The 16,636-nt window shown below is 44.9% G+C and overlaps 1 protein-coding gene across 9 annotated transcripts in view; it reads left to right on the top strand.

Annotated features, from left to right (window-relative positions):
* dock10 (dedicator of cytokinesis 10) overlaps nucleotides 1–16,636 on the top strand; it is a 67,697-nt gene that overhangs the window by 12,160 nt on the left and 38,901 nt on the right. For 2 of the 9 annotated variants that reach the window (XM_037083285.1, XM_037083342.1), the window contains exon 1: nucleotides 13,191–13,588. The exons of 1 other annotated variant lie outside the window; for it this stretch is intronic. In XM_037083285.1, the coding sequence (XP_036939180.1) occupies nucleotides 13,430–13,588 (159 nt within the window). In that variant the 5' untranslated portion in view covers nucleotides 13,191–13,429. Of the gene's footprint in view, nucleotides 1–13,190; nucleotides 13,589–16,636 lie in introns of those variants that run through there. 6 more of the 9 variants (XM_037083325.1, XM_037083266.1, XM_037083333.1 and 3 more) reach the window with 4 other exon arrangements.

Raw genomic sequence — 16,636 nt, 5'->3', positions numbered from 1 at the left:
ATAAGCCCCCGTAGGGCACTATCAGCATAGTTACGAGCACTAACAAAGAGTCATTGCATAACTCATGATAACGCCGGTGCCTATAATGCATTATGAATATACTACTAATGCCTCACAGCGCGCCTGTAGCAATGAGCAATCATAAACACTCACCATAACGCTTCATGATGCATTACAATAGTGATTGTATTGAGTTATAAAATGATTTAAAACAGTGTGAGTCTTACAAACGGAGTGAGTGAGCAGCAGCTATTGTGTGGTAGTGTTACGATACTTGAAGTCATTGTAAAATACTTTATAAAGTGTTCTGATCATTGTCATGAAGCCTGCTGAGTGTGTTTATAATGCATTGTAGAGCTTGGCTACATTATGGTTATTGTTAAAAAAACACTATGATAATTAATGTCACCTTATGAGTTTGTTCATAATGCATTAATGACATGCGTTTTATAACTTTTTATAGTAATTACTTCCAGGACAATACATCATCATCGATAAAAGTAGTTATCGTGACAGGCCGAGGGAAAAAATCACTTATAAAAAAGCTGAAGCTAAATTATCACTGATACATGGCACTGTTGGTCGGCAGACATAAACCATGAAAAAAAACCCTGATGATTCACACACATTGCGGTACCCCCTTTCCGCCCCAGTTTGCGTGTCAAACCCGGTTATGAAGGCGCCACCTCAGAGCTTGTGTTTTGCGTAGTGTGGAACAGGATGTCGCGTCTCTGTCTCCTGCACACACACACACACACACACACACACACACACACACACACACACACACACACACACACACACACACACACACACACACACGATGCACTTTTTGATTTCTCAGTCTGAACAACTCAGCATGCAGCTTTTCTGAGAAGCCATGCTGTGGAGCTCTTTGCGGCGCCCCTCATCGTGCGGTGCAACCGAAATGTGTGTTCATACCACTTGAGAGATTTCATCAGCAGGGTGACGCATGCTCGTTCTCTTCCTCCTGTCAAACCTGCCTTCACCTCCTCCTCCTCCCTCCAGGTTCCTTCCCCCTTCCTCTTGTATTTTCACTTCTTCTGCCTCCCTCTCTCTGCCTTTCTTCTTTTAGCCTTCTCCATCTTTACATGAATTCCATAATTGCCTACACTTCCTTTCTGCTCCCTTTCTTTTCCCCTAAACCAACTGGATTTACATTCGCCCGACTCTTCAGTACTCACCCCTTGTTATTTTGAGTGAATGATTCTAGTGTCACCGCTGTGTGTGTGTGTGTGTGTGTGTGTGTGTGTGTGTGTGTGTGTGTGTGTGTGTGTGTGTGTGTATACATGCAGACAAGAGAATAGAGAGAGGGATTAGAAGTGATGAATAGCTCTTTGACATTTGTTATGACTGAGCTGCAGACGACTCAGCCATGTTTGCCCGATAACAGTAGGACCGTGCACCGCCAGGGCCTTGGTGTGTGTCCGTCCCCATCCTCTCAATGACTCATTCAGAAAGGACAGAGAAATAAAAGCAGAGAGAGAGAACACAGAGAGAGAAAAAATAAATCTGAGCCTGTCACTGTCACTAGTGACACTGTCTCCAGCTGAATCCCCCCACTGTTTGAACTCTGTGTGATGCTGCGCAGTGATCTCAGTGGTGTGTGAGCGCAGGAAACTCTTTTTTTTTTCTTTTCCTCCCTCCCTGAAATACATGCAGCTTCTTCGGTTGCTGTTGCTTGTATCAGAGGACAAAAAAAAGGTCTGTTTCGTCCAGGTAGGAAAACTGGATGGAGAGAAAGTATGTGTCAGTATGTCAGTGTTTGTGAGAGGTCACATGAGAGCAGGAGAGAGAGAGAGGTCCCCGGGGCTCCATGCATTGTGCCAACGTACGTTTACAATAGGCTCTTTGGGGAGGCTTCACAGCCAGTGAACTGCTCCATTCAGACTTAGCTGACTGGGCTTTGCCTCACTGGAGCTTAACTTTTATCCTCTCTCTCTCTCTCTCTCTCTCTCTCTCTCTCTCTCTCTTTCTCTCTCTCTGAAGCTCTCCATCCAGCCTCACCCTGCACCTTAATGGACACCATGTCCACTGGTCCATCCAGACTCTTTCCACGGGCCCCAAGGGAGGGGGTGACGGGGAGGGAGGGGAAGGGGGGGGGTCCACTTCACATACTGGACTAAGAATAGTCCTCTGCGAGTGAATTGCAGTGTTGTGTCTCTCCCTCACTCTGCATTCCTGAGTAGGAGGCCTGAATGTGCTACAGCCATTACCGTCCGACCCCCATGCCCTGCTGCCCTCGCCCTGTTGTATCTGCGCACGCACACACACGCACACACACACACACACACACACACACACACACACACACACACTCCAGTACACACTGTGTGGCAGTCATACGTGATGTGGACTTTCCCTCATTAACACTGGCTGGACTGGGTGAGACGTACAGAGGACAGGAGTGATCTAATTAAGCAACAGATTGGCCAGATGTAAAGAAAATGTGTCTACATTCTAAATGTGAGCCGTGTTTTTAAATTGTTTTTTTTTTTTTTTTTTTTTACACGGTTGAAATCCTCTCAGATCTTTTTGTTCTGCCTGTCTGACCGTCTCCCCCGCCAGCTTTGATCAAACCCGGCTGACGCGCCAATAATCCCGTCTGACCGGGTCTGGCCTCTCTGCCCCGGTGTCAAAAAAAGTAAAACCGAAAGAGACGGGAACAGAAAGCCATTATGAAAATTTCTCCACCAGTTATCCACATCCATCCACACAAACGCACGCAGTGTTATGTCTGCCTCCCTGTTAGAAATAGTACAAAGAATTTTCACTTACAGATAATGTGTTGACTTGAGTAACGGGGCACAAGAAGACATAGCTGGCATAACAGGCCAGAGCGCGAGATAACCGACTGAGGAGAAGTCCACAGTTTCAAGATACAGCCGCTGTCAACATGTTCAGTCGGTGAAATATCGATCCTTCACTGGTTGCTTTCTGACACACTATTGTTGTTTTTTTCCTGGAGAATAAACGGAATTAATCACATCACAAATGTTAGGAATCTGTCCTTAACTTAAATACAGTATTTACTAAACGTGTGTGACAGTGGCTGCAAAGATAAATGACATCACACCAGAAATTCAGCCAGCTGTATCTTTAAGGTTGTAGGGTAAAAATAATGGGAATCATCTTTTTTTTTTTTTTTTAACTGAAATTAAAGTACATAACTAGTCACAATTCAATAATTCAGCAGGATGAAAGGAAGTCATTGATATATAATACAACTCGCCTCTTTATCAGAATTCTTAGATTTGTATGGTTGGGCCGGCTGATATACCTTAAAAGAATGTTGCAATATCTTAGGCTATATCGTGATATAGAAGATATATATCGATATTTTGAAATCTCTTTAGAGGCTCTTCATATGCAGGCAACTAATCGTTCCAGCTCTAATTTTTGACCCAATACCTCGAAATCAACACTAGAGGGATGACTTTGGATAAGGTCACAAAATATTATCACAATAAGATTTTTGATAAATGATCAGCAGTAAGTCAGTATGATAAGTTCGGGAAATGACATAATTTTACTGTAATAGAGCCTTTAAAAACAGGAGATAACCATATGCCATATTACGGCACAATGACACCCAAAATGCAAGACGTTGTATAGTTTCATACAACAGTAATGATATATTAACATGTATTGCCCGGGCCAAGTGTATAGTCAGTGTCTGGGCTCGTCTCAGAGATACCGGTTCCACTCATTGCTATTCATGCTGACTGACACAAAGCGGTGTCTCGTCGACACGCATCCCACAGGAAACATCGCCCCGAGCCAAAGCGCTCCTTAAGTGAAGGTAGTTAAGGTGAAGAAACAATACTCGGATTCATGATCCTCTGTCATGCTTGTGGATGCTGATGCTAGAGGGCGGGCGTCTGTCGTTTTTTAGCGATTTTTTTTTTTCTTCTTTTCTTCTTCTCTTTTGGATTTAAAGCCTTTTTTCTATGGGCCTGTGCTGGCTCACTGTTTGTCTGCCTCTGTATCTGTCTGTGCGCGTACATCAATTTTGTGCGCCTCAAATGTCAGCCAAAGAGCTGAAAGCGGATCTGCAAAAGAAATAAGGGAGGGAAGAAAAAAAAAAAAAAAGCACAAAGAGGGAGATGGAGGAGGTTGGAGAGAAATCGAGGAGGTAGTGGGGGGGTAAGAGAGGATCATACATATGAAAACGCACGAGGAAAAGTGTTCAGAGCCAGCTGTGTCCTCGGTCTAAACTAGGAGCCTCTGGGAGAAGGGAGCTGTGCTGAGTGGGCGTCTGGTAGATGGTTAGCGCTGGTGTGGAGGTTACGCAGAGGTCACATGTAGGCTTTGTGTAGGTGTCATACGTAGGCGTCATCGCTGAATGATTTATTGCGGAACAGACATTCTACTGGGCTTTTTCTCGACTGTGAGGGTGCAGACTGGGGGTTGGCATAAAGTCTTGTGGTTCATTTTTTTTTTTTTTTTTTTTCACTCGCAGCTGACTGTTCGCAAGCATAGTAGCTCGTGGCGTCCATTGTGCCGGTATGTGTTTCTGGCATGTCCGCATGAGAGCAAATATTGGCTCGGGCCTGATTGAGGATGAATGTGGCAGGTTCAGAGCAAGGGCGCATTTTTCAAGCTGAGAAAGCTACAGGAAACAGAAATCATTAAGGATAATTGCTTAAGGAGCAGTCGCGGTTTCCGAGTGTCGGGGGGCACAAACGGGAAGTAAGAGGAGATTTTGGGGTATTTCAGAGTTTCACTTGGCCGGCCGTGAAGGGAGTCGGTGAACTGTCTTATTGGATGGAGACTCTCTTACCTGGACAGGAAGCAGGAGAGGCCAAACAGCTGTGTAAATGGTTCAGATAAGATCAGAGAGAAAACAACGGATACATGGCCATGCTGAGGGGAGCAATCACGACCGCCGTACCGGGCTGGTATTTATTATGTTGCTGCGGAACTTTTTCCAGTAATATCAGGATTTAAAGAACAGATTAATTGCGGTGAAACCCTCCTTCCTCTGCAGTGAGGGTCCTCTTTCTGTTTCTAATGAATGTTCTCTCAATCCTGGATGGAAAAGAAAAATCCAGATTTGCGCCGCTCGCTGTTATTACCTTCAACTTTTTCCCTGTGTTTCTCATTTAAACCGTCAATAGCATCAAATCACGGCGCAGACCAAAGAAAGCTTCACTTCCTCATGAATCTGCAGATTGATGGGTATTATCGCAAATATTTATTGCCGAGTGCGTAAGAAGCCGGTGACCTCAGCCGTCAAGCGTGAATGGCTGAGGCCCCCCGATATGGGACAGTGGAGGAGGAGGGAAGGGGGGAGGGGAGGGAGGGGAAAACAGCAGGGAGATGTGGAGAGATGCCACGTGGGAGAATGAATTAATGAGACACCAGCCCTGTGACAGTACAGTAGCCGTGTGTGTTTTCTGCCGCTGCATGGCTGCTAAATGATTCCAGTCTTCTCATTTTCCAGATTTTTTTTCTGCTATGATGCATTTTTATGAACGTAACGACTCCGTGAGCGAACAATATCAAAAAAAAAGGAGCAGGCAGGTTTCAGACAGGTATAAGAGGTATAAGAGGCGGTTTTATTTCACTAAGTCCAAGCTAAAGGGAGCGTTTCACAGAGGAGATCACGGAACAATAACGTCCCTGCAGCGCGGTGATGTCTGGCTTGTGTCCCAGGGGTTTCTCACAGTGTCTCACAGTGAATGTGGGTCACCTCACTGGAACAAAGACCCCCTCCGCCAGCATCATTAAAATGATATACTTCTGTAAAATAAAAAAGTTTAGGGGAAAATGATGGTCCCCAAAACGGCTTGGGTGCTGTAAATCTATTTGCATTTCCACTAAATCGCTGTAAAAAAAAAAAAAAAAAAAAAAAAGTAAAAATACAGTAAAGAAAAGAGCTGAGCAGGTCTTTGGTGGGTGTGTCGGATGGATGGGCAGGAGAAAAGATGAAGTTGACTGTCATCGGGGGTGAATTTAAAGATGGACGTGAGTCTTTGAAGAAATAAATGGAAATTTTCAACAATGCCCCCCCCCCCCCCGCCTTTCCTGGCAGTTGTTTCTCACCAACTTCCTCTCTCCACCTCGTCTCCCCCTCTCTTGGTCCCTCCCCCAACATCCCTCCAGCCTCGGGACTTTACTTCTCAGTTAAAGACATTTTAATAGCTTCCTTTTCTAAACAAACCAGCTGCCAGAGGAGCAGATAGTATCTCTGACACAGAGCGCCTCCTGGAGGTCTCTCGTTAGAGACGTGGCAGTGAGGGCAGCTGCAGCACAGAGGTGTGGAGACGGGCACAGAGCCGCCCTCTCGTCCACACTGCCTGCTGTGTTGAAGTCTCGGCACTAGATGGCATTGGCAGAGTGCTGTGGCTCTGAACTCGGCTCTTCCTGTTGCCTCCTCCAGGGGAGAGCTCGACTCGGAGCCAGACGAATCTGTGTCAGACATTCCACACCGTCCGTCTTCAGGTTCACTGCAGGATTTTGTTATCTCAAGGCTGCATGGTTAGGATTAGATGGAAGATCAAGGTTCATTGTTTGCGATTGCTTTCTCGCATATCATGTATTCCTGTAGTGTTTACATTCGGAGGCTGATCCGTTGCTTCTGATTTCCCCCATCAGCAAGTAAAAAGGGCGAGCGTGCGTCACATGACAAGCAGGTATCGGCAGAAATGGTGACAGACGAGTAACAAAGTGAAAGAAAAAGCTCTGGAGGAGCGACAGAATCAAGACCGAAATGAGTCAGGAGCAAGAAAACCCCTGAAGTTTCAAGTAACAAAAACAGTCTTAGATCCATTCTTTTGAGCTCCGTTGGACTCAAAAAAAGCACATAAAAAAAACTCCACAAAAACATCTGACAGGTACATTATCAGTGGATCTTTGTTGAAGTGTTGTGTCTAATCAGTTATCAGAGAGACATTTTGTGGTGAATCATGCAGAAATAGATCTCTCGAGCGCCTCAGTGCATCAGGTGAAAAACTGACTCTAAAACGTCTTCCTGTTTTGTGCAAGAGACGACGTGCTGCGGTGTTGCATCTGCAGACTGAGGGTTTACTGAGCAGCACGTCAGGAAGAGTTTGAGACAATATTAACATCACTGTCGACTCAAAGAATAGCACAGTAATCACTTTCTGCTACGGCAAATTTCTCTACTGTAACCACCAGTCTTCTGAATGGCAGTTGCAGAAACAGATGAATGACCCGCTTCAGCTGCCTCATGTCTTCAGAGTCCTTACTTTTCAGTACGGCCGGTGAACTTCTCCGCAGCATGAAACACTGTCTGTGTGCGTTGCTGTGTGAGAATGGGGGGGAGAGAAGTGCAGCCAGAAAAGAGGTTGACCCCATGTCCCCTCTGAGCGAGTGCTGGGGGCCAGGCCGTAGTCTGCTTGAGAACCCTGCCCCCCCTTGAGTGACAGCATCCTTCCTGTTGTGGTCACCATGGGAACAGGAGAGTGTTTTCCCAAGTAAACTCAGTGGAGTTCTGCGCCACATCAAACACCCGCTGCCATGAGTCAGCCTCCCGCTCTACAGGGAGCCTAACTATAGCAGAGCTAACTGCTTACAAGGCAGTGTGCAGGAGCTTTAATGGACTGTGGTTTCCTACTTGGCCTAGTTGGCCGAGGTATTTGAAGTCAGTAAAATGGCCCGTGTTTGTCTTTTGTCTAAATAGTTAACCTGCATGCATATGCAGCGTTCCCACACGCACATCAGACTCCTGCAAAGTGGCGAACATGCCCGCTTGCTTTGTCACCTTCTGCGCTTTCCAGCGGAGGAACAGTTCGTGGAACAGGGGGATTATAGAGACTGAGGCTCTACAGCTGGAAAACATTAACTCCACAAATGATGGCGGCCCACTGCCCTGTACGCCCCGATGATGTCATCCTTTACAGAGGTTCAGACTTGCACACCGCTTAACCCTGGTCACACACAGAAGCACAGGGAGGACACATCGTCAGGCAGCGCAACGCTTAAGTTTAAAGATCCATCCAATTCTTCATATCCTAGAAATGAGCAGTACTTTTTTCCCGGTTTCGGAAAACCTAGAAAACCTTTGACTGGTATGGTTGGTGTGCAGCTGCTTTTTTTCTAAAACTGTAATAACCTTAAACTAAGAGCTTTTACACGCTCCTCTGTCTCACCATGTGTCAGACATCATGTCTAACAAACTTCTTTGACCACTTTTTGATGAATCGATCTTGATAATCTTTGAGTCTTAGCAGCAGTGTCTTTACTCCTCTTTAACAGCAAACTGAATATCTTGGGGTTGTGGGTAAAACAAGACATTTGAGGACATCTTGTTGGGCTTTTTGTGAAACTGTGATTTCCATGAAACCTTTATAGACCCAGCAACTAATTGATTCATCAAGAAAATAACTGACAGATGAATGGACAATGAAATATAATCTTTAGTTGAAGCCCCCTAATCAGTGTAGCTGAACAAATGTGGACAGTAAAATACCTCATCATCAGTTATCTATTGTCTGTTTATTAATGGTATCAAATGGTTGTGTAGCCACTGTATCATTTCCTCATTCTTTCTCCAGAAGTCAGTCAAAAGTATCAGGTTCTTCCCCAGGTGCATCACATTAACACTTTCTTCTTCTCTCATTTCCTCAAACGAAGAACACCATTTATAACTCCCACAGAACAAATAAGATCTATATATGAACTGCCCTCTAGAGAAGCATTTCAGAAGATACTGTCATAGTGTTTGGCTTTTATTATGCATCCAATGGAGTTCAGAAATTGGATTTTCGAGTTGCAGATGATGCTAACAGCCGACTCTTCTGTCTCACCGTGTGCGCGGTGGTAGGTGTTTGTGGTTTGGTCCGGGTATGTGACACTACCCTTGTAGAGTTTTGCTCTCCCATTTCATCGTGTGATTTATTTATTCTCCTAACCGACTCTAACTCGAGGACGAGTGTCCTGGGAGCCGAGCCGCTTCACACCGCATCCTCTCCGTGTCTGCGTCTCCTCCAACCACAGAGGGTGTGTCAGTTTCCTCATTCTGCTCCGTGGAAGAGCGAGGTCCTCATCACTTATTCAATGCTCTGCGCCTCCTCCGCTGAAAGTCGCCTCGGGTGTTTCGCTTTAAATTCATCTCTCTCACACCTCTGCCTCCGCTTTTAAAAAGGAGGTGAAGTGAAACAATTACAAGAAGGGCTCCGACAAAACACATAAATGCAGAGAAGACGAAAGTTTGTGTAGCTTCCCCTCAATTGACCTTCTGCACTTTCTCTGCATTAAGACTGCAGTGTTTTCTTAGGGGTAAGGTGCAAAGAATTATGATTTAATTGGCTAAGTCACATATAGTACATAATATATGAACTGATTAATGGATTATTAGTCAGCTATTGAATGTATTGACAACTATTTTGATAATTGGTTAATTGATTTGAGTCTTTTGTTTTTTAAAAGTCAAAATTCTTTGATTCCAGCTTCTTAAATATGAATATTTTCTGGCTTCTTTACTCCTCTATGACAGCTATCTGAAAAAGACCCATTAATCGATAACTAATTGATTAATGGAAAGAATAATAAGCAGATTAACTGACATCAGCCAATGTTGAAGAAATACTCCAAAGAAAAATATGTTTCCATCTACGCTTTTTATGCAATTTTGGCCAGATTTATAAAGAGAGGGTGCAGTAACAGGACCCACTCCTGCTTTCTCTTCTTCTTGATTTATATACATCACAGCTTCCCACTGTCACATACTTCTGTCACAGTTGCACAGAAAGGACCCAAACGCAACCCACACAGGCGGGCAGGTAGTATAAAACAGGCAAGCTTTGATAACAAGCTCATGTCCTAAGTTATGAAATCCAATGTCCAAAAAACCCCCCAAAAAAACCCAAAATCCAAAAGGCAGGTAAAAAAGACAGGCAAAGGCAAGTCCAGGGGATAAATACCAAACAGAGGACAAACCAGAAGCCAGGGGGGCCACAGTTAACACGGGGTACACCGGACGAAAACCAGGCGAAAACACAGGCTTCAATACAAACTAAGCTAACGAGGTGGATGAGGTGCAGGTGGAGAGTCATTGGGAACAGGGCAGTGCTAACAGAGCTGATGTGAGACAGGCGTGGGGGGGAACAGCAGGCTGAGGAGGAGCGAAGCAACACAGGAGGGAAGCACTGGGAACGCTGCGTGAGCGGGAAGTAGAAAGAGGCGAGAAGCTACAACGACAATATAAAACAGGAAATCAACACGCCAAAAAACTTGAACCATGGCCGCCAGTATGACAGACTAATAAGGTGACGCTGTTATTAAGTGCACGCGCACAAATTGTTGACCGAGCATTTTTTTTGTATTTTGTCCAGTGATGGACATTTTGAAAGCATCATGTCTGCATCTGCCAGTGGACCATCACAATACCAGTAGGCATGATGATATGTTGATTCCACCATAGGAGAGACTTGATGCTCTCTGCAATTAAGTGGAAAGAACTAAGTGCGTATATCAGTATCAGCTTTGGCAACAGGCAAGAATGAGTTGGAACATTTCCGCATATCAGATACTGGCATACTAAAATATTGTGCACCCCTACTCGTAATGATTGGTTCAAGCTTTGCCAAACATTTGGACGGGAACGAACATACCGCAGCCAGCATGGGTGATATAGTCCGTGTTTGAAAACAGTGCGAAGGCAGGCAGAGTGAATGGGAGTTCCAACACCAGGCTAGCTGTGTAACATGGGGACTTTGCTGGCATCTACAGGGCACGAGCGTGTGGGCACGTTAGCATGACAGGACCATTGTGGAGGCCTGGCGTGCAAACAAAGCCCATCTCTGTGACTTCTGTGTGTTTTTAGATGCTGCTATCAGGCATGTTGCACTGAAGAGGCCTCAGTGAGAGGCTGGCGGTTTCAGAGGCAGCGAGGAGGGTGGTGGTGGTGGGTGCGGTGTCTCTTTCTCTCCACTTTGTTGGTTGCTCTGGACATGTGCACTGTCATCTCCTAATGAGTGGGGTACATTAATATTTGTACACTGTGTGTGGGAGCGGAATGGCAATTCCGCGAGTGCGTTTTTCTGCGTGCCTGTGTGCGTTGTGCTGTTTATATTTAGCTATGTTAAGCATTATAATAATGAGCGTTTATGTGGGCGGTGGGCCGCGGTTTCTGTCACTTTGGCATGGACACTAATGACCTTAATCATGACCCAACAGCATCGCCATGGCTACCTCCTACTCTCTGTTGGGAGCTGAGTGTGTGCCTATACATTATGTGTCACCTGATTACAGATCTGCTGACAACCTTTGAAAACGATGCGTGCGTGGAGCAGAATTATAATGTATCACGGGTCAAATGTGTAAAATATAACCCCAAGGGACCTTATGTGTGGGTAACTAGCTGTTTTCCATTTCAGTGATGCTGAAGATCTGAATTTACAGTATACTCATATGTATGATATCTATAATATTAATGAGGTTATAATGCAAACTCAGAGATATTTATTTTGACTAATTTAAGTTTGTCCCCAGAACTCTCTTTGAAGCTAGAGAGGTAGCAGGGCCCAGCAAATAGAAATTGTGTTTATTCATTCATAAAAAACAGTAATTTATTTACTTGGTTTGTTTAGGCATAAAAAAAGCCGTCAGTGATCTTTAAAAAACTACATAGTCCACCTACAGCATGTAGTTTTGGAGAAGAAATTCAAACTCAAAATCTTTATATGAGATAATAATGCAAGCTCAGAAATATTCCGTTTTTTCGATAACTGAATTAAAGAAGGCTGTTCTGAATAAACCTAAGGTCCAGTTTGTCCAACAGTTTCTGGATGGGGGCTTTCCTAAAAGTCACTGCTAAAGTCGATGGCAGGATGTTGCAACTTCTCTATTATAATAATATAGTCAATGCATTTTTAGTATCACATTAATGTCTGGAGTTATTTTCATTTCCTCTTCTCTGCGTCTTAGAGGTAAGGTTGACAATCCATTCAGGGAATGTAAAGGCTCTTAAAGGAGAAGTTTGCTTTGTTTGATGGAGGGACGTGTCAGCCTGTTACATTCAGGTTGTTGTTCTGCCATCTCCCTCCCCTACCTCCTCCCCTTTAATCAAATTAAATGTTTCTTGCTCCAGTTACTTACAATGATGGCAAAGAGCAGCACCAGAATCCGGCTTCAAAGTGTCCCCTCAGGAACCTTTGGGTGGTATAACTGCTGCTACGTCCATATCTTTCCTCAAATCTGGGTTTTTGGACGGCCTCTGGCTCAACGAGTACGACTGGCAAGGACGAGCAAAGGGGAATTTCATAATGAGAAGAATCTCAAATTGCTGCAAAACATATGAAAACCATTTTGTTCTCAGTACAGTACATTTATTTCCTTTCGTTCAGCCACACACATTGAACATGGAGGAAGAAAAAGCAGGACCAGATGTTACGGTGACATGAGAAGGATCAGAGTGGTGAAAGTGATTGTCGTGAGCTGATGTCATGGAATTTTATACTTAAAAGCGCTTGTTTTAGTGCGGCGTCCTATTGCCTTGTCTGTGTGCTTCACGTTAACTCCGACCGTCCTAAAACTCCACATGCACGCTTCAACTGTAAAGCCACCCACTCTCCACTTTCCATCCACTTTCCGTTCAATGGCTCTCTCTCACCACTCCCTCACACGCACTCTGCCAGCCTCCAGTCTGCAACGTTTAGCTGAATGTGCTGTAGCGAACACATGCATCAAAAACATCCTTAACCCTAAAAGCAGCAACAGTTTATTTTGCCAAATCAGAGTGCTGCATAGTGGGCAGTGCTTTGCGTCCAGTCTTCACACTGCAGAAAACAGAAATGCACAAGCACAGCCGGGAGAATTCCGACTTGAAAGGGACTGGTGTGACTGGGAGGTGAAATGGTGAGTGAGAGTGCTGCAGAATGAAAATCAGAAAAATGATTTAAGTGTGTGTGTGTGTGTGTGTGTGTGTGTGTGTGTGTGTGTGTGTGTGTGTGTGTGTGTGTGTGTGTGTGTGTGTGTGTGTGTGTGTGTGTGTGTGTGTGTGCAGCAGCTGGTTCTGGTCAGCTGACAGCCACTGCAGACTGTGATTTGTTGGGTGAGCTGGGCTGGGCTGAACCGTGCACAGCTGCAGTCAGTGTGTGTGTATGTGAGTGTATTAGGGGGAGAGAGAGACAGAGAGAGAGAGAGAGCCATGTAAGACTGCCAGTGTGTAAGCTCGGCAGCAGCAACATTAAGAGCTGCAGACTGGAGTTGAGCAGGGCAGGGAGTAGATACAGAAAGCTTGCAAAAGAGGACTAGGGAGGGAAGATTTCGGATGGAGTGTCAGTTCTCCCACTGGGCTTGAACAGAGCACAGCACCACTGGCTGGACCAGGGGGGCTGACTGTGACATCAGGACAGACAGTTCAGGAACTTCACTTCAGGTTACTAAGCTAAACTGCTGGACGGGATCGGGCTGGAGTATTAGTCAAAAGCGGTGGATTATGGGTTGTTCGGCCAGTGTGGTCCTTCTCCTGCGCTCAGTGGGCGGGGCCGACTGCGGTCACATGTGTTCACGACAGGACCAGATGTCATTGGATGCTGCCACTCCCACCCTAGAGGGTTACACCGCTACCGCCTCACCTCTGACCATCATTGTAATGGTAATCAGCATCTTCAGCTCCCCATTAAATTTCTACCTAATGCGTGAGTGGGCAGGTAGAGTGGACTACAGTGTGTGGGCGTGGAGTGCTTGTGTGCACTTGTGATATCACATGCGGATGTGAATGGATATATATTTTTGCCCATTTTAACTTGTAATAGTTGATGGAGAAGAAGGCCAAAAAAGGTCTGTTTTCAGTTAGTTTGTGGCAGCAATTTTGAATCGAACTGAATGAATTATGAATTTTGGGACTCGTTTCTCTGCCTCTCCTGGTCAAACTCTTTCATTTTTCTGCCTCTTTCTTCTTCTCTGTTTCTGAGGTTGATGTATGATCATTGATTGGGGCCGTGTTGTTTCCCCTCACAGCTGAGAGGCAGAAAGACGGAAATGGAGGGAGGAGAGTCGGGCGGGGGGGGATGGTGGGGTCAGACATGAGGAATCTAGTTTCTGTGGGAAAAATCTGCTTTCTCTGCATATGGCCCACAGAGTAGATGATAAATATAGCTGTTCAGACGGCACCACGAAGGAGATGGTGGATGAGAGTTGTTCTGCTGAGTGAGTGAGTGAATGAGTCAATGAACGGATGAAAGAACGAAGGGCTAGATGAAAGAATCGATGAATGAATTGCAGAAAAGAACATGCGTGTTTCTCCTGACGTTTCTTCTCAGTATAGTGCAGCATGTCTGACATCTGTTTGGTATCTGTATCTGTTACTGTTGGCCAGATTTTTTTTTTTTTATTCCCAGCAGAAAGACCCTGGTTTCTGTGAGCCTAGTGGAAAAAATGTTAGACTTTTGGCAGGGGGAGATCTTTACAGTCGCCTTTTCTGTTTCCCCTTTCTTTCTTTCCTTCCATAAAACACGTCTTCTGGTGCCCGCTTTTCTGGTCTCTGTGGCAAACTAGAATCACGATAGTTTACACTGCAAAGCCATATTTTCCTGCTGATTATGTAAGAGGATGTGCTGATATATTCAGACCTGGAAGCTCCAGAAACTAGTGCATCGACTCTGCTCTCAACTCTTTTGCTGACCTTATTAGCATTACATTTTTCCATGTCAGACTAAGAGATTCATAGGTAATACAAGTTTTCTTCAATTTTTCAGGCTTTCAAAAAAGCAATCATGTCGGGAATAGTCTTCTACCTTAAATAATGAAGTCATGAAGATGACAGCACTGCTGTCAAAAACACCTGGTTGCTGCAGCACAATTTCACGCTTGAAGACAGCGATCTAACGCTTGATTCATTAGCGGTGATTTACGCAGGTTTCCTGGACAGATTTGTCATTGTTAGGTTTCAAAACATCTTGTGAAATTGGCCAATCTTCCATGGGAAACTCATGCAGGGAGTCAGGTTTCTGGGTAAAAGTAAAATCATGTGAAAATGTACAGCTGTGTGTCTTCTGCATAGAAGTGAAACTTGTGTATGATATCATCAAGCCTAACCACAGGAATAGAAAATGGTGAAGGGCAAAGTATGGAGCACTGGGGAACTCCAAAGGTCTATTTTGAAGATACAAATGTTTCCAAAATGGAAGCTCCCGCTAGAAGGTTATTTATATCATAGTGACATCTCCTAACAATGATCAGGAAATGTCTGGAGAAGTTCATTTGTGGTTACGAAACTGATAACATAATCATCTACAACAACTTGAGCTGCATTTTTGCGCAATTGGTCGTCATTTCTTTATCGATTTTTGATCAACAGTGGGTGACTTTGGTTAAACATCTCAAGATGTACCGTTTTGTTTTAAATGAGATTCTCATGCACAAAAACATGGATATTAACAGACTTTTCCACCGAAAATAAATGCATTGATAATAGGGGTGTTCAGAGAACCTTGATTGAATTCCAGCTTTGAAAAGAACAGAACCTCTCTTTGTTCGCTGTTGATTGTTGTCGCTCTTTTTCTTTTTTTGTGTTGAACTCTGGAATCCTTATTTTGGTGAGTATTATTTGAACTTGTCCAACCTAACTTGCAGTGAGCCAAGTGATGTTGCAGAATACCCCCCTAAAACTGAGTGACTGCTGTCAGGAAAAACTTCATTGCAGCAAACAGTGACACCCCTAATAAATCATTTTTATGACAGACAATCAAAAAGAAGCAAAACAATCAACAAGAATATACACATACTATCTACTGTCTAATACTTACAGCTTACTGTAGGTCGCTGTCCCCTTGCTGTCAGACATGCAGAGCTCCCCCCCCTTTACCTCCCTCCCTCTCTGCCTGCAGGCTTGACCCTGTGTCTGTCCCTCTGTCACCCTGTCACTGACACCGTGGTCAAGGGAGAGTATCCAAATCCTCCAGCCTCGCTTTGGACACTGTCAATCCTCTTTCGGCGTTGACCTCTCGAGTTTATTGGTTATGTAATTGGTTGTTGACAAGAAGTGGGATTTTCGGAACATTATTTGTCCAGTCGCTGCGGTGCGAGGGCTGCTTGCGGTTGGCAGAATCACCTTCACACAGCTGTGTGGACGGACTGGAAGAGACGCGTTGAGTGGACGGCCACCGCAAACACAGCGTGGTGTGTTGGTTTTGGAAGCAGGCAAGTCGGCTTGAAAACGCTTACTCAACACGTCAAACTGAGGAGAGAACGCTGGTCTTCATCAGCGAGTTTTCTTAGAAGTTTGAATCCCCCCGATAGTCCCACTGTGTCCTTTCCCAAAGCCTGTACGGCTCTAATGATGTAAAGCAGATGGCTTACGTCTGGTTTCTTCCCCTCTCTGCTGTCTCAGCTGTCTCTGTCCCCCTCTCTCCCCCTTTGTCTCCCTCTCTCTCTTCCTTCCTATCAATCTTTCACACTTGTTCTCTTCTTCCACGCTCCCCCCACCCCCGTGTGTCTTGGTCGCACTTTCCTCACATCTTTCCCTAAGCAGAAAGATAAGCCCTTTATATCAGTGCCTGAGAATGACGCAGACCAGCTTGTGCGCACAGTGTGCAAAGAGGTGAACCCAGCGATTCCTCTCCATCTTTGTCTTAATCATTTCCAAACTTTAAGGTTCTTTCTGACTCAGAGCTCCGCGCTCCTTCCTCTGTTCTCACTTTCT

The sequence above is a fragment of the Acanthopagrus latus genome, chromosome 2 (assembly GCF_904848185.1).
Source record: "Acanthopagrus latus isolate v.2019 chromosome 2, fAcaLat1.1, whole genome shotgun sequence".
Taxonomy (NCBI): Eukaryota; Metazoa; Chordata; class Actinopteri; order Spariformes; family Sparidae; genus Acanthopagrus; species Acanthopagrus latus.
Note: the sequence above shows the minus strand (reverse complement) of the source record. Positions and strands in the feature narration are given on the sequence as shown.